This window comes from Diceros bicornis, chromosome 15, assembly GCF_020826845.1.
Source record: "Diceros bicornis minor isolate mBicDic1 chromosome 15, mDicBic1.mat.cur, whole genome shotgun sequence".
Taxonomy (NCBI): domain Eukaryota; kingdom Metazoa; phylum Chordata; class Mammalia; order Perissodactyla; family Rhinocerotidae; genus Diceros; species Diceros bicornis.
The window spans coordinates 38,548,550-38,573,229 of NC_080754.1; the positions used below are offsets into that span (position 1 = coordinate 38,548,550).

General features: G+C 39.6%; 1 protein-coding gene across 1 annotated transcript in view; it reads left to right on the forward strand.

Moving 5' to 3' along the window:
- The window catches only part of EHHADH (enoyl-CoA hydratase and 3-hydroxyacyl CoA dehydrogenase), a 40,028-nt gene extending 29,127 nt beyond the window's left edge, over nt 1-10,901 (forward strand). Inside the window, exons 6-7 of the mRNA XM_058556173.1 lie at nt 4,012-4,353; nt 9,464-10,901. Coding sequence (XP_058412156.1) covers nt 4,012-4,353; nt 9,464-10,725 — 1,604 coding nt within the window. The 3' untranslated portion in view covers nt 10,726-10,901. The remainder of the gene's footprint in view (nt 1-4,011; nt 4,354-9,463) is intronic.
- Nucleotides 10,902-24,680: the final 13,779 nt, after the last annotated feature.

Here is a 24,680-nt window from a genome sequence, read left to right on the forward strand (position 1 = left end):
AACTCGTTGGATAAATGAGCAAGTAACTGGTAGCCCATTGGGTAGATTTCATGTTTTTCCAACAATAGCAGGACGAACAGGGACCACATGCTGCTAACCACCATCTTTCCCTCCTTTCCTGAATCCTGTTAACATCATATGTGAAAGCATTAATTTAAAAATCCGTTCTTTTCAGTTCTACTTAGTAATCAAGCATTAACATTCTTGCCTCCTAGGTTTAAAAAAAAAAGATTGAGATTATACAATGTTTCCCAGATATACTTCCATGTGCACATGATTATATCCAAACCTAACTCACTCTCCCTTGGATACACAGTAACACTCCAACTAGGAAAGGCTCACATTCCCATGTCTTTTTATAGTGAAACTACTTTATAAGCTCTGGTAGGTTTTCTGTCTAATTAACTTAAAGTGTACATTTTTGATATAATGGTTTATTCTTGAAGAGATGGTAGCACTTTTTAGAAAACAGTTTCTGGAGGCCGGCCCCGTGGCTTAGCGGGTAAGTGCACGCGCTCCGCTACTGGCGGCCCGGGTTTGGATCCCAGGCGCACACCGACGCACCGCTTCTCCGGCCATGCTGAGGCCATGTCCCACATACAGCAACTAGAAGGATGTGCAGCTATGACATACAACTACCTACTGGGGCTTTGGGGAAAAAAAGGAGGAGGATTGGCAACAGATGTTAGCTCAGAGCCGGTCTTCCTCAGCAAAAAGAGGAGGATTAGCATGGATGTTAGCTCAGGGCTGATCTTCCTCACAAAAAAAAAAAAAAGGAAAACAGTTTCTGGTATGCTGTTTTAGGAAACAGTTTTGGTAAGGTAATTTGTTACACATTTATTCTTTTTTTTTTTTTTTTTTTTTTTTTTTTTTTTTGTGAGGAGATCAGCCCTGAGCTAACATCCGCCAATCCTCCTCTTTTTTTGCTGAGGAAGACGGCCCTGGGCTAACATCGGTGCCCATCTTCCTCCACTTTATATGGGACGCCGCCACAGCATGGCTTACCAAGCAGTGCGTCGGTGCGCGCCCGGGATCCGAACCAGCGAACCCCGGGCCGCCGCAGCGGAGCGCGCGCACCCAACCGCTTGCGCCACCGGGCCGGCCCCACATTTATTCTTTTATGCAAACTTCAGAATCATTGTACCTTGTACATTGTACCTTGTACAACAAGAAAGGTCTTGTACCTTTCTTGATAAATTCATTTCTGGATATATTTTTTAACAGCTTTAGTGAGGCATAATTTACCTTATAGAGCTATGCAACCATCCCCATAAATCAGCTTTAGGACTTGTCCACTACCCCAAAAAGTTCCCTCATGCCCTCTTGCAGCTTACTCCCACTCCAACCCCCAGCCCTGGGCAACCCCTGATCTTTTTGTCTTTATAGACTTGCCTTTTCTGGACATTTACCATAAATGACATCATACAATATGTAATCTTTTGTATCTGGCTTCTTTCAGTTAGCGGAATATTTTTCAGGTTCATCTGTGTTGTAGCATGTATCAGTAGCTTATTCCTTTTTATTGCTGAGCGGTATTTCATTGTATGGCTATACCACATTTTCTTTTTGCATTCATCAGTTAATAGATATTCAGATTGTTTGCAGTTTTGAGCTATTATTAATAAAGCTGCTATGAATATTCACATACAAATTTTGTGTGTACATGTGTTTTCATTTCTCTTGGGTAGATTCGTAGGAGTGAAATTGCTGGGTTGAACAATAAATTTATGTTTATCTTTTTAAGAAACTGCCAAACTCTTTTCCAAAATGACTGTACTGTTTTACGTTTTTATAAGCAATGTGTGAGGTTCCAGTTACTCCGAATCATCCCAACATTTGGTATTGATGTCTTTTTGGTTATAGTCATTCTAGTGGGGCTGTATTGGTTATCTATAGCTACATAACAAATTACCCCAAAACTTAGCTGCTTAAAATCAAACATTTACCATCTTACAGTTTCTGTGGGTCGGGAATCTAAGTGTGGTTAGCTAGGTCCTCTGGTTTAGGATTTCACATAAGGCTGCATTCAAGGTATTGCCTGGGGCTGTATTCATCTCGTGGCTTCACTGGGGGAGGATCTGCTTCCAAACTCACTCAAGTGGTTGTTAGTAGGATTCAGTTCCTTGTGATCTGTTGGACCGAGGGCCTCAGTTCCTCCCTGGCTGTTGACTGAAGGCCTCTTTCAGTTCTTTGCCACATGGGCTTCACCAAAGGGCGCCTCACATGGCAGCTGGTTTCCATCAGAAAGAGCAAGACCACCAAAGCCAGTCTTTTTGTAACTGCATCTCAGAAATGACATCCCATTACTTAGAAGCTGTCTACCACATTCATTGTGGTTTTAATTTGCATTTCCCTAATGACTAATGACGTTGAATATCTTTTTCACATGTTTATTAGCCATTCGTATATCCTCTGGTGAAATATCCACTCAAGTTTTTGCCCATTTTAAAAATTGGGTTGTTTTCCTTGTTATTCTTGAGTCATAAGATTTCTTTATATACTCTGTATACAAACTTTATTAGATATTTGATTTGCAAATTGTGTTCATTTTCTATTGCTTTGATAACAAATTACCACAAGCTTAGAGGTTTAAACAACACAAATTTATTGTCTTACAGATCACTAGGTCAGAAGTCTGGTAGGGGTCTAACTGGACTAAAATCCAAGTGTCAACAGCTGCCCTCCTTTCTGGAGGCTCTGGGGGAAAATCTGTTTCCTGCTCACTTGCGTTGTTGGCAGAATTTAGTACTTTGCATTGTAGGACCAAGGTCCCCATGTTCTTGCTGGTTGTAAACAGAGGGCTGTTTCTAGATTCTAGAGGCCACTGAATTCCTTGGTTGTTGGCCCCCTTCCTCCATCTTCAAAGCCACATCGTCACCAACAGGTCGAGTCTTTCCCATGTTGCATCTGTCTGACCCTTCTCATCAAATCTCTCTCACTACAGCCAGGAACAGTTCTCCTCTTTTAAGGACTCATGTGATTAGATTGGGCCCACCTGGATAATACAGAGTGCTCTCCACATCTCAAGGTCTTTAACCTTAATCATATATGTATAGTCCCTTTGCCATGTAAAGTAATATACTCAGAGGTTATGGGGATTAGGAAGTGGACATTTGGCAGGGGGGCAAGGTGGTATTATTCTGCCTACCATACAAATATTTTCTCCCAGTATATGGCTTATCATTTCATTTTCTTAACGGTGTTGTTTCAAGTACAAAAGTCTTTTATTTTGAAGATGTTCAATTTAGTGATTTTTTTTTTTCTATCATGGATCATGCTAAGCACACTTTGGCTATCCCAAGGTCACAAAGATTTTTCCTATGTTTTCTTCTAGAAATTTTTATAATTTTAGCTCTTCAATTTAGATTTATGATCCATTTTGAGTTAATTTTTATATATGGTGCTAGGTAAGGATCTAAATTCACTTTTTTTGCATGTGGATATCCAGTTGTCTCAGCACCATTTGTTGAAAAAACTATCCTTTTTCTCATTGAATTGTTTTGGCACCTGTGTTGAAAATCAACTGGCCATAATTATAAGGATTTGTTTATTTATTGTCAATTGTTTTCCATTGATTTGTATGTCTATCCTTGTGCCAATATCACACTCTCTTCTTTTCTACATATTTTAAAGTTTTTGTTACTATTAGGAATGAAGGTAAGATTATTTTGAATCTAAAATATTAACCCAGAACTTTTTTCCTTAAACTCAGTGACAGATTAATATTTGATCTATTATAAAATTGTCTTGGCCTTGGAATAGAAGAAAAATGCAACTTTTATGCCTCAATTAGGTAACTTGAAATTGCTTTGAATCTATTAAATTCTATCTTATGAGACTAAGGTACAAAGACGTCAGAGATTTTGGTATTAGTGTTAATAGTAAATATCTTGATGAGTAGTATTTAATTTTGTACTTTGAATTTGAACAGGTTATTATTATTATATACTCATATTCCCTTTGTGTAAGTAACATTTCCAAAGATCTGAGTTTCTTCTTTATTGCTTTCAGATCAGTCTCTAGAATCCCGTAGACTCTGCAACAAGCCAGTTGAGAGCTTGCCCAACATGGACACCATTTTCAGTGAAGCCCTTTTGAAGATGCGGAAACAACACCCTGGGCACATTTCTCAGGAGACTTGTGTCCGCGCAGTCCAGGCCGCTGTACAGTATCCCTATGAGGTGGGCATCAAGAAGGAGGAGGAGCTGTTTATGTACCTTCATAAATCAGGGCAGGCTAGAGCCCTGCAATACGCTTTCTTTGCTGAGAGGAATGCAATGAAGTGGTCAACTCCGTCTGGAGCATCCTGGAAAACAGCATCGGCACAGCCCATCTCCTCAGTTGGCGTACTCGGTAAGAACACGGGGTAGTTAATGTCATTCTCAAAATCTGCACATATAAAGTGCTACCATTTGCTTAGGGCCACCAGGTGCCAGGCTGTCTGCTAAACATATTACTTGTGTTAGCTAACTTAATTTTCACCCCAGCCCATGAACTACCTTCATTTCACATGTGAGGCCTAGAGACGCTCACTTTCACAACAACGAACTAAACACAAGTGGTGTGAGGGTCTGACGCCAGGTCTGTCGGACTCCCGACTCCAGGCATCTTTTACACATCCCTACCTCTGCCCTGTATCAATCTCTCACTCCTGGATTTCCCAGCAATGATTATTATTTGTACCACAGTTCAAATTGTGACCTGTTGCTCTTGTAGCTAGGTATTTGGAATGAAAGCTCTGTCTTTCCGTCCTTGGATCCATTCACTTCTCCTTCTCAAAACCACTGTCCTCAATCCATCTGAACCCTGAGACAGTGGCTTCCCTATTTTTTCCCTGGGGAATGTTCCCAAACAAAATGTCTTCTTTCTTCAAAAGCTAGCTCTCTGATTAGCTTCTTTGGGCCACTTTCCTAAGCTTTACTTGCTCTTAGTGTTGGCCCAAGAATGGTCTTTGGTGGATTTTAAACTCCGTGAAATGGTAAGCAAAATGTTATATGTGTCAGCTTATGTACAGTCTTCTGGGGGAGGAGGTCCACATTTTACTAAAAGCATCAACTTTCTTAACTCTCACCAGCTCTCTAGCACCAACCCAACTAGGAGGGAAAGAGCCCACTCTACGTCTTCTCAGTCTGCTTGTTGTCTCAGTCAAGTTTGGGTATAAAATAGTATGTCTTTAATACAAACACACTGTGCTCCTTCTAGTACTGACTGTTCACTTGTGATTTTTTAAGGAGGTGTGATGAAGAACTCTGAGTGTTCCTTTTTTGTACTCTTTCAGCAATGCCAATATTTGTTTCTAATTGTGTCCTTACCTGTTTCTTCTTCCCTATATTCATTCAAGCCAAGAATAATTAATGGACAATAATAGCAAAAGTTAAGTTTATCGGTATTATGTTTGTCAACCATTATTTGAGAGTTTCCCTATTTCCTTATTGTGAGCCTTTTATGAAGACTTCAGGTTTGTCTGGCATGGAATGTTTAAAAGTTTGAAGTTGTTTTTTATTTAAAGTATACCCCACATTGTTCTGAAAAATATTTAAAAAAACATTTAAAATATACAGAAGACAATATGGATAAAACGAAAGTGAGAGAGTTTGGTCATTTCCCCCTCCTTCATGTTTATCCCCATACTGCTCTGCACTTCGTCTTTGTGATGCAGTCTCCCACCGCACCCTATGCCCTCTGGAATGTTCCTACAGCCTCGTCTGCTTCACTAATGGCTTCCTGCTCTCTCCTGCCTGAAACCTGACTTACCCTATGCACCTGCTTCTCCTGCAGCCCTCTCAAAAGGATGCTCCTGCTTCTCCCACACTCCACGGACCTCAGTGTCACTTCCCAATTCCTGTCTCAGACCATTATTCCTTTCAGGACACTCTCCTCTGTGATCCTGCCATGCTCCATCCCTCCTCATTACTATCGTTGCTTCCCCTCATTTGCTGAAAATTTTGGTACCTGGCTCACAGTTACCCACTTTGGCCCAAATCCTGCTGCCATCTTGCTTGTCTTCATCGTCTGTGTGGGCAATTCATCAAGCCCTCTAGCTCCCGGGTTCCTTTACCTTCTCACTTCACTTCCACACTTACGGGCTCACCGTAGGTCTTGTCTTCACCCTGAACATTTCTCCACCTCTCACGTTTGAAACCTCACCTTTTCACCACAACCTTGTATCTTTCCATGTCTCTTAGTCACTTATCCCACCTACATCTATTACTTGATCAGCTCCCCCTTATCTTTACTTTCTTCTCTATTCAACTTTAATTTCTAGAGTCATCACTTCAGCCACTCTCTTGCCAATGTCCTCCAAAAGTGAAAAACTTGGTCCTTCAGCCCTTTGTCTGACAGTTTTAAATGCGTTCAAACCACAAGGTTGTGAGAAGAGAAGTTAGGAGCTAAGAACTTTTTGAAAGAAATATATATTGCGTTCATGTGTGTTTTTACTGCAGTGATTAAATGGAAAGTGTCAGTTTATAGAATTAAACTAAAGAAGATCTAAAATTATAGCTAGGACACTTCTAAAAAGCACTGATCTGCTCCACCTTGTGATTTGGATTATGAGTTGATTTGTGGCCCCAGCGATCCTTCAGCAGACCTGCTCTGAGAGGCGAGCACTGAAGAACCGTACCCCACCTTCATGAGGTGACATTCCTTCCCTGGTCTGTGTTCATTCTGAGATAACACCTACATTACTTCACAGTTTACAAATCACTTTCACCAAACTTCTCATTAGTCCTTATTGTCCCCGTGAGATCATGATTTCTACAATGTTAGAAATTTTATGCTAAGCTCGGGACTGAAAGCTAGGAGGCCAGGGTTTTGAACCCCACTCTCTACCTCCTATTTGCCCAGGCTAGTGTTTAGGATACAAGTTGCTATTGCAGTGAGAGTTATCCAGCCTTCTTGTTACTGAGTGAAATGCAGATGTTTAGTAAATTTGGAAAACTAAATATTTTAAATAATTTAATATATTTATTTATATTATATATAATATTAAATAATTTAATAAAATTTTAAAGTTAAATAAATATATTCCAGAGAAACTAAATCAATGATTTTTGATGATTGATACCATTCTATATTCAAAATCAATCCCCAAAGCTAGTCAATATGAAGTATTAAAAGAGTAATGTGTAAATGGCTTTTACAAAGCTGTTTCATCCACAATGAATTGGTTAGGTAACAGATAACCTGCTACTATAACAATTAACCCAAGAATCTCTGTGGCTTAACCCAATAAAGATTTATTTTCTGCACACTCCAGTAGGTTATTCTAGGCCCAGGTTCTTTCCAACTAGTGCCTCTGCCATTCTCCTGGACAAAGGTCAGCAAACTTTTCTGTAAAGGTCCAGATGATAAATATTTTAGGCTTTCTGGGCCATATGGTCTCTGTTGCAACTACTCAGCTCTGCCACTGAGCGCAAAAACAGCTGTAGACAACAATATGGAAATAAGTTAATGTGGTTGTGTTCCAATAAAACTTTATTTATGGGCACTGAAATATGAATTTGATATAATTTTCATGTGTCACAAACTATTCGTCTTTTGTTTTTTTCCAACTATTTACAATATAGGAACATTCTTGGCTTGCAGGCAGTACAAAAACAGGCAGTGGGCCAGATTTGGCCTGTAGGCCACAGTTTTCCAACACCTGCTCTAGGGTCTCCTCCAAGGCCTCTGAGTTGTTCTCCGTGTTCTCTATATCCAGGTGGTAATGAGGGATCTTGTGGGAGATTTTAGGGGCTAACCGTAGATTCCCACCCCCCTCCCCCAATTTCATTGACTAGAATTAGTCACAGGCCCTACCAGGATACCAGGTGTCTGGAAAATACAGTCTTCTATGTGCCCAGGAGGAAAACGAAATGATATAGGGGAGGAGCAGAAACATCTTGACACTGAATAGTTTTTCTACATTTTCCATCCTTCTTGCTTTTGCTTAAAATATTACTTCCTTTCCTTTTCCCTGCCCTAGCCTGGGTGGTTCAACTTCCCCAATTTCACCTATTTCAATATGATTTTTCTTCAAATATTTCTTCAAATATCTTTATCTTGAAGCATTTCTTGATTCATCCGACAAAATATAATCTCTTTCCTTTGAATCACCAAAGAAATGTGAACTTCTCACATCATTTACTTTACCTTATACAAGGGATATTTGTGAACTTTTCTTCTTCCCACCACTAGATTATAAGCTTCCTGAGGGTTGGTACTACTCATATTTTTTATAACAGTTTTATTGAGATGTAACTCATATACCATAAAATTCACCATGTTAAAGAGTACAATTCAATGTAAAATGATGCAGCTGCTATGGAAAACGGTATGATGGTTCCTCAAAAAATTAAAAATAGAATTACTATATGATCCAGCAATTACACTTCTGTGTATATATCCAAAAGAATTGAAAGCGAGGACTTAAACAGATATTTGTATACCCGTGTTCATAGCAGCATTAGTCACAAAAGCCTAAATGTGGAAGCAATCCAAGCGTCCATCGATTGATGCCCAGGTTCGGATCCTGGGCGTGCACTGACGCATTGCTTGTCAGGCCATGCTGTGGCGGCATCCCACATAAAGTAGAGGAAGATGGGCGTGGATGTTAGCTCAGGGCCAGTCTTCCTCAGCAAAAACAGGAGGATTGGCATGGATGTTAGCTCAGGGCTGATCTTCCTCCCCAAAAAAAAAGAAAGAAAGAAAAATTGACTCGCCATAGGTGTATGAGTTTATTTCAAAACTCTCAATTCTATTCCATTGATCCATACGTCCATTGTTATGCCAGTGCCACACTGTCTTGAATTATGTAGCTTTGTCATAAGTTTTGAAATTGGGAAGAGCATGTCCATTAACTTCATTCTTCTTTTTCAATATCGTTTTGGTTATTCTGGATTCCTTGTATTTCTATATGTATTTTAGGATCAGCTTGTTAATTTCTGCACAAATCAGTTGCATTTTTGATGGAGATTGCATTGGATCTTCAGATTAATTTGTTAAGATTGTTAAGATGTCTTTCCATTTATTTAGGTTGTCTTTAATTTCTTTCAACAATGTTTCTGGTTTTCAGTGTACAAGTCTTGCAATTCTTTGTTAAATTTATTCTGAAGTATTTTATTCTTTTTGATGCTATTGTAAGCAAATTGTTTTCTTAATTTCATATTCAGATTGTTCATTCATATATCTAGAAATATAATTGATTTCTGTATATTGGTCCTGTATCCTGCAACCTTGCTGAACTTTTTAATTCTAATAGCTTGTGTGTGTGTGTGTTTGTGAATCCTACTCATTGTTATATTCTCTGGAGCACTTAACTCAGTGCCTAGCTTTAACTAGTATTCAATTTATTTGTATTCCTTGAATTGATCTCTTTAAATGTCATGTCTTCCAATGACACAGAAGCTTTCCATCCACTGAGTAATTTTCCAGTTCCCAATACCATTGAATCATTCTTTTTCTCCTTTACTCTTTTCTGCAGGCTTGGGAACAATGGGTCGAGGCATTGTCATTTCTCTTGCAATGGCCAAGATCCCTGTGATTGCTGTAGAATCAGACAAAAAGCAGCTAGAAACTGCAAACAAGATAATAACCTCCTCCTTGGAAAGAGAAGCATCCAAAATGCAGCAGGGTGGTCAGCCTTGGTCAGGACCAAAACCCAGGTTAACTACAGCTATGAAGGAGCTTAGTGGTGTAGATTTAGTCATTGAAGCAGTATTTGAGGAAATGAACCTGAAGAAGCGGGTCTTTGCTGAACTGTCAGCCGTGTGCAAGCCAGAAGCATTTTTGTGCAGCAATACTTCAGCCCTGGACATTGATGAAATTGCTTCTTCCACTGATCGTCCTCACTTGGTCATTGGCACCCACTTCTTCTCACCAGCTCATGTCATGAAGTTGTTAGAGGTTATTCCCAGCCGATACTCTTCCCCCACTACCATTGCGACTGTTATGAACTTATCAAGAAAGATTAAGAAATTTGGAGTAGTTGTAGGCAACTGTTTTGGATTTGTTGGGAATCGAATGTTGAATCCTTATTATAATCAGACACACTTCTTGTTAGAAGAAGGCAGTAAGCCAGAGGAGATAGATCAGGTGCTGGAAGAGTTTGGTTTCAAAATGGGACCTTTTAGAGTGTCTGATCTTTCTGGGTTGGATGTGGGTTGGAAATCTCGAAAGGTGCAAGGTCTTACTGGACCTACGTTGCCTCCAGGAACTCCTGCCCGAAAACGAGGCAACCAGAGATATTGCCCAATTCCTGATATGCTCTGTGAATTAGGACGATTTGGCCAGAAGACAGGTAAAGGTTGGTATGAATATGACAAGCCATTGGGTAGGATTCACAAACCTGATCCCTGGCTTTCCGAATTTCTGTCACAGTACAGAGAAACCTATCACATCGTACCACGAATCATTAGCCAGGATGAGATCCTTGAGCGCTGTGTATATTCACTCATCAATGAAGCATTCCGCATTTTGGGAGATGGGATAGCTTCTAGCCCAGAGCACATTGATGTTGTCTATTTACATGGGTATGGATGGCCAAGGCACAGGGGTGGGCCCATGTTCTATGCTTCCACAGTTGGGTTGCCCACAGTGCTAGAAAAGTTGCAGAAATATTACAGGCAGAATCCTGATATTCCCCAACTGGAGCCTTGTGACTATCTGAAAAAATTGGCTTCCCAGGGAAACCCTCCTCTGAAAGAATGGCAAAGCTTGGCAGGACCCCCCAGCAGTAAATTGTGATTCAGCCTTCCAGGTTATGCCCTACATGCTGGCATCAGGTAATACTCACTGAATTTCATTGAAATTAAATCCAAAGATCCAAAGTAAGATTACTCTGAAATACAAAGCTAAGGAAAATAATCGATCAGCTGAACCCTCCTCTTTGGGTCCTCCGTCTGATGATTCTAATGGGTCAAATCTTTAAGAATGTGCTTCCTATGCCTCTGAATCTGTCCCTAGCAGATAAATTATTTCAATCACAATGAATAAACTTGTGTTAATACCATAATCGCTAAGGAGAGAGCCTCAGGAATAAGTTGAGGTTTCCGAGTGCTTTGATCATTGGAGAAATATGTCATCAAGTAATAACTGATAAATGCAGCTAAGTCAAATTCATTTGACCTCTTTCAACCTCACACACATAGCACTGATAGGAAATCTTATGGATCCTTCATTCAACAAACATTCATTGTGCACCCCCTGAGCATTTTGCACAGCTCTTGTCAAACCTGGATCCAGAGGGGCATTAATCCAGCATGGAAGCCTGTGATAAAGTTCAGTCTATAGTCTCAGAGGTGGACTAGAGACGGTTGGCAGAGTAGAGTCAGCAGTGAAGGACTCTGTGAGTAAGCATGGAGAACTGCCTAAGGAGAGGCAGAGGTAGTAACCAGAAAGAGAGGCAGGGTATCAAAGGCAGATCAGTGTTAAAGTTGTAAGCAAAACGCCATTGGGAATTGGTGAAGGAGCCAAGTACGTCCAACCAGAATGGGAACTCAGAGTAACTTGGCAAGTCATGCTCAATATATTACTTCTGTCCAAGGCCCATTCATGTGTACACAGTTATGCTTGGTGCTTGCAAGGGGCTTAGTAATGTTTGCTGATAATTTCCTCAAGATCAGAGCAAGTCCACAACTGGTCTTTCTTGACTCTTCAATTCATGGATAAGTAATAGATAGCAGTAAGTTGAAGGGATCTTAGAGAACGTCTAATCTCCTCTCATTCTGGGATAGAGTAATGATGCCAATTTCCCTGTCATGATAAGCTTCTGTGATGTTGGGTTTGGAAATGGTTGAGTCTTGAAAAGTCTAAAATTAATCCAAAACAAATTTTGTATAATTTTGTTGTAATTATAGGAGTTCTTCTCTTTTTACTTTTTGTATGGTTAAAAGTTGAGGGGCTGGTCAACATAAAAACTTGTACACAAATGTTTATAGCGGAATTATTCATAATAGCGCCAAATTGGAAACAATCTAAATCTCCATCACCTGATGAATGGATAAACAAAGTGTACAATAGCCATACAATAGAATATTTGGCTATGAAAAGAAATGAAATACTGATACATGCTACAACATGGTGAACCTTGAAAATGTTATGCTAAGTGAAAGAAGCCAGTCACAAAAGGCCCCATATTGTATGGACATTTATATGAAATGTCCAGAACAGGCAAATCTATAGAGACAGAAAGCAGATTAGAGGTTGCCTAAGGCTGGAATGATTGGGTGGGGAAGGGGGAGCGACTGCTAATGGGTACAGGGTTTCTTTCTGGGTTGAAGAAAATGTTCTGAAATTGTTGTGGTGATGGTTACATAACTCTATGAATCTACTAAAAACCATTAAGTTGTATATTTTAAATGGGTGTATTGTATGGTATATGAATTATATCTCAATAAAGTTGTTAATAAATAAGTAAATAAATAAACAAATGGGCTTAAGTTGTTCTTCAGTATGGTATAAATGAACTGTTTTCACAATATTTTCACCTGTGAACCCAAACAAAATTATGAAAATTTCTCTTCTGATAGAGAAATCTTGAGAATGACTTTAGTATAAGTTTTCCACTGAAAAAAAAAAACCAAAAAACCCATAGAGTGAGCCTTGAATTGTAGTTCAATTTAGAATAATTTTTGAGATGTATATTGCTGGATTTTATATAAATTGGCCCTTGAAATTAAAGACATCAATTAGAAAAGATTCCTGAAAATAGTAACTTTGTCTCCAAAGTGACTTATTTTCATATTAATGTTAAAACACGCACACATTAAGACCTTGATGTGTGTCTGTTTTAGACCTTGAGTGAATTCTATTTTGAGTTCCTAAAACTCATTTTCACCCTACACTATTCTCTAGATTGGGACTTTGAAGCAAGGGTGTCTATGAATAGATTTTATGAGTCAATAATCCCTGAAATTTTATGCTAATGTTTGCATATATGTATCTGAGAGCATTTCTAAGAGCTACCATATCTTACATCATATTCTCAAAAGTGTCTATGACCCAATAAAGTTAAGGACCAATACTCTATGTATAAAATGGGGAGAAGAAATATGAGTTCATTTATTCTTATTTTATATCAAAGGAGGCAAAATTAATTCTAATTTTTTGGGTCCTACATACAACAGGGGTTAATATGATGAAGCCTTTCCGGGATATCCTATCCCATCCTTGAAAATGCACTTGCTTAAAAGGTTTATTTTGTTGTTGTTTTGTTAATAATTTAAAAACTACCTATCTTTTTTTTAAAAACAGCTTCTGAATGACATTTTAAAAATGTGTTCTAATGGTAATTGACTCTGATGAGAACTATATATTAGAAGCACCATTGAAGCTTTGCCACGATACTCCAGCTTTAAAGATGAGACTAATGATGTTCCTTAAATCAGTAAAGCCACTGCGTAGCTGCAGTTGCTGTCTACTTATTCATTTCCAGCAGGAACAGGTGTGCACAAGATAAATAAATTGAGGGATCCCAAACTCCCCTGATTAATGATGGCACAGAACTGTGTATGCAAATCATACTCCACAGCACTGTAGGAGCCTGGAATTTCTACGGTCTTATATTTGTCTTTAAAATAGATGCCTAGAAATCAGAAACATTACAGGCTTATTAGATTGTCTGAACCCTCTTGGTAGCCATTGATGAGATTAATATAAATCAAGTTCTCTGGACTAGGTTTAAAAACAGCTTTCTGCAAGAACAGTGTAGTCTTCAACTATTCTTGGGACTATCAGTGCCATCAGCTTATTTTGCCAGCTTATGCATATGTTGAGATTAACAGACAAGTTACACTGCTTCCTTGCAGGACAGCAATATTACACAACACTGAGGGACTCCATTCATATTGTGCTCCAACGGGTTGCCATTCACTTATAAACAACGTGAATAGCTCCCCCTAGAGTTGTGCAAACCCAATATTGTTTCTAGGGCACTCTGTGTAGAGCTTTCAAGCCAAAAACGCTTTCTTCTGTTTATTGCTGTATCTTTTTAAACAAAAGTTAGTTGACAAAAGTACAGGGAAAGTCTCTATTTAGATTAGTCTCTCTAATGGGACCAAATTTTTAGAAAAAGAATACATCTTGTCTGTTCCTCTTAGTACTTTTTTTTCTAGTAACCTGAGAAAGAGGAACATGAGAGAGATGAACAGAGATTTTAATTCTTGTCCAAAGAATTCCAGGGCATTTCAGTTGTAATATTTGTTTTCTTTCACCAAACTTAAAATAGCTTGGCAGAATGAGTGTCTGAAAGCATCTGATAAGATGACATGAGCAGAGCTGGTACAATCTATCTTGCTCACATCTTTCATAGTTAGAGTTATTCCACCTTCTCTAAGAGGAAGCAGTCGCTACCAGAAGTAGTTGCTAATTTTAGCCATAATGTGAGATCTTTAGGATGGGGTAGGGCAAAACCTTCTCCAACCAAATCATAAGTGCACTTGGATTCCTGGAGCCCGCTGAGGCCTAGAGAGTTGCTGATTTGCAAATTTTGGCAGAGACTGTTGGCTGTCCCCCAATGTTTCTCTTCTTCTGTAGTAATAAACTTTGCAAAAAAAAAAAAGAAAAGGAGGAGGATTGGCAATAGATGTTAGCACAGAGCCGGTGTTTCTCAGCAAAAAGAGGAGGATTAGCACGGATGTTAGCTCAGGGCTGATCTCCCCCCCAACCCCCCCCCCCAAAAAACTTCACAATTTTTAGCTGATCATTTGGTTGCTCAGAATAAATAATATATTTGTCAGCTTCTCTCGCATCCAGTTGTGAACATGTGACTAATATCTAGACAATGGGATGTAAGAGGAAGTGTCACATGGCAGCCTTTGGGAACCCACTTTAAGAGTTGGATGATTTGCATCCTTTTCCTGTTTCCTTTCTGTCCCTTCCTCCATCTTGCTGCCTGGAGCACAGATGTGGTAGCTACACTTCGACCTACTATACTGGACCACGAGGACAAAGGCCATGCCCTAGCAGAATGGAGGGCTGTAAAGAGCTTGATCCTCCAGGACCTCATGGAGCCAAGTTGCTATTCTCTTTGAACAGTCATTTATGTAAGAGGTGGGGTAACTCCTCCCATGGGTAAGCCAGTATCATTGTAGGTCTTTAATGATTCACAGATGACTCGAATCCTAACTAATGCAGGTGGGGGTCCAAGAACTCATGGGGCTTTTTTTTCGCTTTTGTTTTTCTCAGCACCATGGGTAATTCTGATGCACAGGCAGCCTTGAGAATCTAGTCTTATTAAACAGGATTTCTCGTTTTACGAAAAGAAAGTTTTGCCAGTGTGATGAGTTTTTCAACTTGTTGAGTTGCTCATAAGTTTTTATGTTATGTTTCACATATAATTGTTGTAGGCAGTTTGTGGAGACACCACTAAGAACCTGAGAATAGGACTTTAAATCAACATTTAGTAGGAAACAGTCTCACAGGCCTACTTGAATCTCAGATTGACTCCTACTTAGTTAGAGATAAAAACACTCACAAAGAAAGTATGGATTATCAGAAGGAAAGGTGGACAACAGCGGCACCAAAGAAAAGAAGAGTAATTCAAGAAGCACTGTCTCTTGGCACTGACCAAAAGGGAGGTGCTGAATCGGGGGTGATAAAAATTTTGCTCACTGGATCAGAGATCTCCAATATGAAGTGCCTCTACCCAAGGGAGTGTGAAAAATGATTCATAGAGGTACAGGCAGAAAATATTAGAACTACTGTTGCTACTTATTTTTGTCTAAAAAATGAGAAATTACTCTTTATTAATATTTCACCTACGTGTGGACACTGTTGGCCTCATCAGGTTGCATCTCAGACAGCCATATGTCAGGAATGAAGTATCCTGAGGGAAGAGGGGAAGTTCCAAAATGTAGAGAGATTGATAGTGGCATCCTCCCTCTTTTGTTTGCTTTCAACATATTGAGAAATATTGTAAATTATGTATTCTGGGGTTAGTAGATATTTAGACTAAATTATTTAATTTAACTAAATTAACCCTCACCAAGTTCCCTTGAAAGAAAACACCCTAAAAAGATTCCTTGTAAGAAAGCACAGTTGAAGATAATACAAATAGTGCAAGCCAAGGTGAGCAACAAGAAAATGGCAGAGCTGCTAGTTCTGGCATCAGCTTTTTATCAGGCAAATTATAAGGTAGAATGATTTAGTTACATCTGGTAAGAAGTTAGACAAAAAAACTTGAAATTATCAAGAAAACTATTAGAAATATTGATTTATAACCTACCATTCATGATGAAGCTTGCCCTAAGTGTGTATTGTGTTTTATGATATTAGTTAGTAATCGTATGAAACCATCTATTAGCAAAATATTTTAATATGTTGTTTATTTCATCATTTATAAAGTTCTGTTTTATAATGTACATATACATCAATATTGTAGCAAAAAATACATAATTTATAAACATCCTACGTATAAGAGATGTATACTAAAAATTTATGTGATGTACTACCCAGATCCTTTTTAGGAATGAAAGATTTATTCTCCCAGCTGCTAGGAGTGCCGCCAGAAAATGGCCTTCTTTGGGGATTGCCTTGCTTAAGGTCACACCTTCTTCTAAAGGTAGCTTGCATCTAATGACTGCTCAACACGGGAATATAAGTACCTGATCCTCCTGCCCCAACTCTGAAAGGCTGATATAGCTCTAGAGCTCCCGGTGACCTCGTGCTGAGGCTTTCATTGGTATTGCATTGCAGTTCAACTTCTCCCTCTGCTCCTTCCTTCACAAGTGTTAATCCCAAGAGCATTCCCTAAACAGTCTACACACTAATCTCCGTTTCAGAGTCTGCTTCCCAGGGAACCCAAACTGCAACAATGGAGACACATGCTCAAAAATATTTGGAAACCATCAATCCATATGCTATCAACTCTTTGGTATTTGTCTAACATATTTCTTTTGATCTCACGTGCCATCAATTTTTATAAATATTCTATGTGTGCTAGAAAAGAATGTGCATTCTCTGTTTGATGAACATGGGATTCTAAGAGCAAACTTGTTAATTATGATAGTCAAGTTTTCTATATAGCCTTGCTGATGTTTTATCTGTAGTCCTTCCTCCTCTTGTGATCAGGGTCAATTACTCATGGCAGTGTGGTGACTCCTTTCCTTGGCACAAAAAGCCAGAAGTGAATGAGTGGCACATATGGCTTTAAAAGGCTCTTACTGTGTCCTTGGTGGAAGCATTTCCCCTCTAGGAACCAGGACTTCTAGATCCCAGGGTGTTTGTTGCTGGTACAAGAAGCAAAATTTCCCAAGTGGGTCACTGGCAGTGATGATAAATGGGGATCTCTATACTTCCATTCCTTGGTTCTTATAACCCTATATTCTACCTATTAGGAACATAGCACCATATAACAGTTATTAATTTGGGGTATAAACTACATCCTGGAGGATGGTACCTCATCCTCACAAGCCAACATCTGCAAGCAGGTGCCTCAGTGATACCTTCTAAGAGATATTCCATTACTCTATTAGGAAGACTAGTAGCTTCTGGGTGGTGTAGTATGTGATGGGAGTAGGGAATCCATGGTCTTATGCCCACCTCTACACCACCTTAGTGTCTTTTTTTTTAAATCCAAACTCTTTTTTGTTTTTGTGAGGAATATTGACCCTGCGCTAACATCTGTTGCCAATCTTCCTCTTTTTTCTTTTTTCTCCCCAAAGCCCCAGCACACAGTTGTGTATCATAGTTGTAGAGTTGTAGCTCTTCTATAGGGGATGCCACTTCAGCATGGCTTGATGAGCGGTGAGTAGGTCCGTGCCCAGGATCCAAACCGGCGAACCCCAGGCCGCTGAAGCAGAACGCACGAACTTAACCACTAGGCCACCAGGCCGGCCCTGAACCTTTGTTTTAAAGCATGTCCTTTGCACTGATGCAATATTATGTGGGCTCTTGTGCCACTGGCTTAGACTCTCTCTAAGTCCTTGGAAAATGAAACCCTGCAGCCAGGAAAGGAAAACCCACACGTGGAGTAAAAGTCCAGTCAAGTCAAAATTCCAGTCAAGATGAATCAATGACCTGCTGAGCCAAGAGTTCCAATATAATCAGCTTACCACCAAGAGGTTGGCTGGTCTCCTTGAAGGATAGCACAGCGTCTAGGCAAGTTGTACATTCAGCAGCCAGATCAGCCTTGGTGAGTGGGAGCCCATTATGTTGGGCTCATGCATAACTTCCATCCTTCAACCAAGGCCACTCTGTTCATGGGCCACTTGTGCCAGCATTAAGGTGGGCAATGATAGTGGCTGGTTGATGTCACTCTAAGTAGCCTAGTCACTCTATCTACTTGTTTGCTTAATTCATCTTCTGTGGTGGATGTTTTCTGGATGGCATTAACATATGATGCACAGCTCTTCACACTTTGTGCCCCCTCCCACAGGTCCATTCCTCAATTCACCAGTTTTTGATACCTCCTCTTTTCCAATATTTCTTCTTCCAGGCCCCGACCAATCGTCTAAGCTATCTGCCGTTTCTCATATATTCTGACCTCAAGCAACTTCTCTGAGTTTTTTGATTCCTTCTTCCACCATCTGCCATGGCAGACTTGGCATTTCTATTTCACTAAGCGTGCCAGCACTTTCTCCAACCCTCCAAGAGCCAGCCTAGCAGTGTGTTAGTAATTTGTCCTACAGTCTCTACCTGGGCATTAAATTCTGTATCACGGAGAGTATTTTTGTATCAATAAACTCTCTCTCACAAAGTTTATGTTCTGCCCGCTTTGACCCACCACCCTCAGGGTCCACTCTCACATATAATCTCCTGGCTTCTGCTGACCCGTGTTGGCTAGATCCTATAGCTCCTTGAGGATATAAACCCTTTCCTCCCTTAGTCTCAGCACTTCCCTGAACAGGTTATTTTGTGACTTAACTCTAATTATTGTTCCAGTGGCCAGGTGGGGAAGCATTTTCTGAGCTGGGCATGTGTCTTACAAAAGAGAAGACTCCGAATTGTCTGTGATCAAGAGGGTAGCACAAGTCTTTAGCAAGGAAGAGTGGGTCTTCTTTGCAGTCCCAAAGCACTCAGGGGAATCTCAGAATTTGATATTTTCAAATTCATTGACCCAGATGTTCTTTTTCCAAGACACAGAGTCCCACTTCTTCCCAGCCAAGGCCCTAAGCTTGGCAAAGCAGAATTGCCAGGAGAATTCAACTCTCTGGAACTCCATTTCCCTTATAATTAAGTCCCGGTCCTGACCTTCTGCTTTTTCTGTCCTACAGGAGATGAGTGACTACAGGAGATGAGTCTCTTATATGCTGCCAGGGAAGTCCTCTGATATTCACAGTTCATCTTACTTCGGTAATTAATCACCTTCACACTTTTTATTGTGTTTCCCTAGTGCAGCAATAGCCCCTAGCAACAGCCATCTGACTCCACGTAATTACAACTTTCTATAAACCTCTCAAATGCCTGAGATATTGCCCTCATTACCTTCTACAGATATCCCATCCCACCTTCTTCACTGATGAACGTTTTAGCTTTTGCACAGTTACAGCATGCTAGGAGCTTTCGATACTCCACTTACCACCAGTGATGACGTTTTCATTGCCAGTTGCCTGGTTTGTGTTCCACCTCCAAAATCTTATTTTAGAGTTGCTTCCTAGGACTACTTCTGCTAGCAACTGTCATACATCAAGTTCCCTAGGAAAAAGACTCTGATGTTGAGATTTCCATGCAGGAGGTCTACTGGTGAGTGCCCTTGGGAACAACACCTGTAAGAGAGTAAAGAAAGCAAGATTGAGCAGAAGGAGAAGTAGAACTGCAAGGCAGATGCAGCTGAAGTTTCAGCAGACCTTGGGGAGCTCTGAGGGTCAGACCGCTCTTCAGAAATATCCTGAATGGAGACAAGAGGATTGGGCTTTTCTACCCCCACCTTCACTTGCTTTTGAATGTGGGCTGTTCCCAGGGAGGGAGGCCTGGCCTTGGACAAGGCATCTACTTTCAGCCAAGGTCAAAATCCTTGGAGGATCTCAGGTCCCTAGCTTCTCCCAGTCACCAATACTCCCAGCGGCTGAGGGAATAGAGTGCCTTGATACTGAAAGAGGGGATCTGGGCAGTGCACCACATCATCCAATACACAGCTTCTGCCTTGTAGATCTTCCGTATTGCATTCATCACATCTTATCCCTGTTTTGGTCATTCACTACAAGAAGCCCAAAACTCCCAGGCATCCCTCATCACTTGAACTCTCATCCCTGTGTGGCTCTGTACATCTCCTAATCTGATGTCTTGTCTTCCTCAACTTTCCAGATCTTTCCGTTGAGTCCTGTAGAATTCACAATTTGCATCAGCAAAATTTACTCTAGTCTCAAAATGTTCTCTGAACGTTGCTTCATCTTCTTGGTGTAAATTATCAGAGTCTTCAAGGGGGTCTCCAATGAATGGCTTCACCAGCCATCTTCCAAATAAATTGAGAAATAAAATGAAAAGTAACTATGCGGGCCAAATATCACCTTTATTAGTGGTAGAGTCCAGGTTGAAAGATGTGGTTTTAGATACATTAACTCTGCAGGCTTGATAACACTGCAACTGAGAATTAGAAAGACCTTCCCACGCAGTTGCAGCAGCACTGGACCACACATATATTCCATTTTTTGCTGAAGCCCTCAGTTATGTAGTTTTAAATAATTCTCTATTGTGTGTAAGTTGTCTCAGACCCTTTTGGGAAATGGATGAGGTATAATTAGAAAAAAAGAGAGAGAGAGAGAGGACTCTCAAAATGATAATAAAATGTAACACATGTCATGTACCAAATGAATAATGTAGAATATTAGTACTGGAATTCAGAAAAGAAAGTGGTCACTAAAAATTTAATGCCCACTAACCTCAAGGAGGTTGTCCTATTACATTTCCCCAGTCCATTCATTTCCCCACTCTTCTAGATAACTATTTCATACCTCCAGTTCTTCCAAATTCCATCACTTCCTTCTCCATCCTCCTTCTCATCTGATGTCCTTGCTTCTTTCACAGAGAAAATAGAAGGAATCAGAAGAGAACATCCAAGGCACCCACCAACACGTCTATCCACTTCCCTGCAACTGTGCTTATATATCCTACCCTCCCTCCTGTTTCTGTGGATGAACTATCTGTGTGCCTACCAAAGCCAAACTCCTCCACTATGCTCTGGGTACCATCCCCTTTCACCTACTCAGATACACTCTCCCAGCAACCCTCTCCTCCTTTTTCTGCTTCCTCAACTTCCCCTCTCTATGGCTTCTTTCCAATCAGCATATAAAAAAGCTGTAATTTCTTCCATTCTTCTTCCAAAAAAAAAAAAAAAAAGAGCTTGTTAAAAAAAAAAAAAAAACTTCTCCTATCTTAAAAAATCTTGATTCTATCTCCCCTTCCAGCTACCAGCGCTTTTTCTCTTCTCTTCTTCATAGCAAAACTTCTATACTGATTATTCTTATTGTTTCCCACTGCTTTCCTCTCATTCTCTCTTGCACCTGTTCCAATCAAGCTTGTATCCCCATCACTCTACCAATACTGCCTTTGGCAAGGTCACCAATGACTCTTATTGCTGAATCCAATGGTCGATTCCAGGTTCTCATCCTACTTGACTCATCCATCAATATCTCTTCCTTAAAAAGCTTGCTTCATCTGATTCCAGGATACCACTCCTCTCTTGATTTCTTCCACATCACTAGCTTCCTTCTTATTCTCACTGCTGGTTCTTTATTTCACTCACCTGTAAATGTTGGAAGGCCCCAGGGCCCAGTCTTTAAACCTTTCCTTTTGTCTATGTACAGCTACTCCCTTGGTGACCTCATTTAGCTTCACGGCTTTAAATATCATCTACACGCTGAAAACTCCTCAATTCATGCCTTCAGCCTGGACCTCTCCCCTGTTTGACTGTCTACTTGACATTTATGTCTGGATATCTAATGAATAACTAAAGCTTAACATCTTCAAAATTGAACTCTTGATATCTGTCAGCCCCTTCCCCCTACCCCCTCAAAAACAGGCTTCTCCAGCAGCTTGCCCCATTCTCAGTAAGTATCAGTTCTATCTTGCCATTTGCTCAGGGCATAAACCTTAGCATCATCCTTGATTCTTCTCTTTACAGCACTCTCCACATCTAATCCATCAACAAATCTCGGTGGCTCTACCTGCAAATATATTCTGAATACAACTACTTAGCATTGCCTCCTCTGCTGTTACCTGGGTCTAAATTATTTCTCACCTGAGGCAATAGCATCCTAACTGGAGCCCCTGCTTCGGCCTTTGTTTTACTATGGCTTCATCGACACAACAGCCAAAGTAACTCCTCTATTCAACATTTTCCAATGGTTTCTCATCTCATTTAGAATAAAAACAAGATTCTTTACAAAGCCACAAGGCCCTACGTGATCTAGAGCCACTAGCTCTATGACCTAATCTCCTATTCCCCTGCTTGGATCATTCTGCCCCAGTCAACATGGGGTTTCTCTGAATACGCCAGGCAACCTCCCAGCCCAGGACCTTTGCACTTCCTATTCTGTCTACCTGAAACTTATTCCTCTCAGCTGTCTGCATAGCTTGCTCTCTCCCTTTTCTCCTGTTTCAATATCGCCTTGTTAGAAGGTCCTTCTCTGACTACCCACATACAATAGCAACCATTCCCTTACCCAATACTCCCTATCTCCTTGATCCTGCATTTTCTCCATAGCACAATTACTGTCTGACATATTATATATTTGTTTGTTTATTTGCTTATTTTCTATGCCCCTCCCCAAATGTAAGCTCCTTGAAAGCAGGCATTTTGGGTGTTTTTTGTTGTTTTGTCTGAAAGCTAGACCAGTGCCTGGTATGTAGGAGATGCTTGATATATTTGTTGAAGAAATAAAAATCTTGATTTACTCCTTGTCTGAGACTAGCCATTCTCAAATATCGCACCCTGTATTCTGCATGCTGGAGATTAGCCCAGGCTACGTTAGGAAGACTAAAGGAAAGCTGTAGAAAGCTTGCTCATCCGTCATCTGTTTAAAAACTATCTAGCACAGCTTAACATAAGGTGATGTAAAAATTAAATTTCCATTAGCAGCCTAACTTTTCCTTGTCTACCCCTCCAACCAGAGAACACATGATCCAATAAAATTTTTCCTGATTTGTGACTTATATTAAAAAATACTTACAAAGAACTAAAATTAAGTTACATTTTATTGTACAACTAACAAATTTTCTTCATTTAAGACAATAACATTACATAAAAAGAAATACAAAATTTAAGAATATTTGATATTAGAATGTATGAAAATTTGAAATTTGAACTGCTGCAGAAAATCTAAGTTTTGATATACCAGTATATTTTTAGTTATCCAATTGGTCCTCAGGAATATCTCATAATTTAGACTCTATGTTGGAAAATAGAACACACTTTATGGAGTAAAATTTAAATAAATCATTCCAAGAGCTGAGTATATTGAGAGTAGGTTTTTTTGCTGCATGCTCCACTAAATGATGCTGCTAAGAAGCTTTCTTCAAGATTTCAATTTGAAGGTCCACTTTTAACTAAGCAATAGAATATAACTCGTATGTTTAATGATGGTTCTCTATTAACATTTGTTTTTATAACTTTAGACAAAATATTCTGTGGGCTCCTAGAACTTGTATATGGATGTGGTGTGGGTTAGTTTCATAAATAGTAAACAATCTGATAGGCAAAAATTGGAGATAGAATTTCAGCTGCAACAGCATTTGAAATTATTAGATTTCCAGTGATCGACATGTACTTGGCTTCCAATAACCTTTCCCAGACTAAAACAAATTACATAAGATGTATATAATTTTCTTGTAGATCTTGTTCAATCTACAAGAGTGAGAATTATAACATCATTTCAATTAAAAAACACAATTGCTTATTCTTACGTGGTTCATGAAAAGCCAGATTTATTAATTCTTTAAAATATGGGCAAGGTTTTAAAAATAATAATTCAACAATTGGACTTATGGTTCTTTCTACAAAGACATTTTGCCTATTAGATAGAAAATTCAGGGTTTTTTCAGTATATAATATACATTGTATACCAGTGTGATAGTGTGAGCTATTGGTAAAATATAGCAATAGTCCACTTGAACATTTCCTAAAAGCCACTAATTTCAATGGGAAAACACAACGGATACAGGTAGTCAGATTCTATAATCTGCTTTGTATTTGAGGCTTTCTTTGAAATTTGAGGGTCAAAGACCTGTTTTGTTTTATCCTCTGTGGAAGTGGAATCATGCTATGAAATAGCCATTACATTTTCTTTTCTAGATTAAATTCCAGCTTCTTTACCTTTCACATGTTGATTCTGTTTTCCATCTTTTAATCATTGTTTTTTTCCCACCTTTCTTGAGACATAATTGACAAATAACACTGTATAAGTTTAGGTTGTACCAAGGGATGATTTGATAGACGTATACATTGCGAAACAATTACCACAATGAGGTTAGTTAACACATCCATCACCTCACATAGTTACCTTTTGTGTGTGTGTGTGTGTGTATGTGTGTGTGTGTGGTGAGAACATTTAAGATACACTCCTTTAGCAACTTTCAAGTATACAATATAGTATTGTTAACTGTAGTCACCATGCTGTACATAAATCCCCTAAACATATTCATCTTATAACTGGAAGTTTGTACTCTCTGACCACCTTCTCCCATTCCCCCAACCCCAGCCCCCGGCAACCACCAATCTACTCTCTGTTTCTATGAGTTTTTTTGGATTCCACCACGTGAAATCG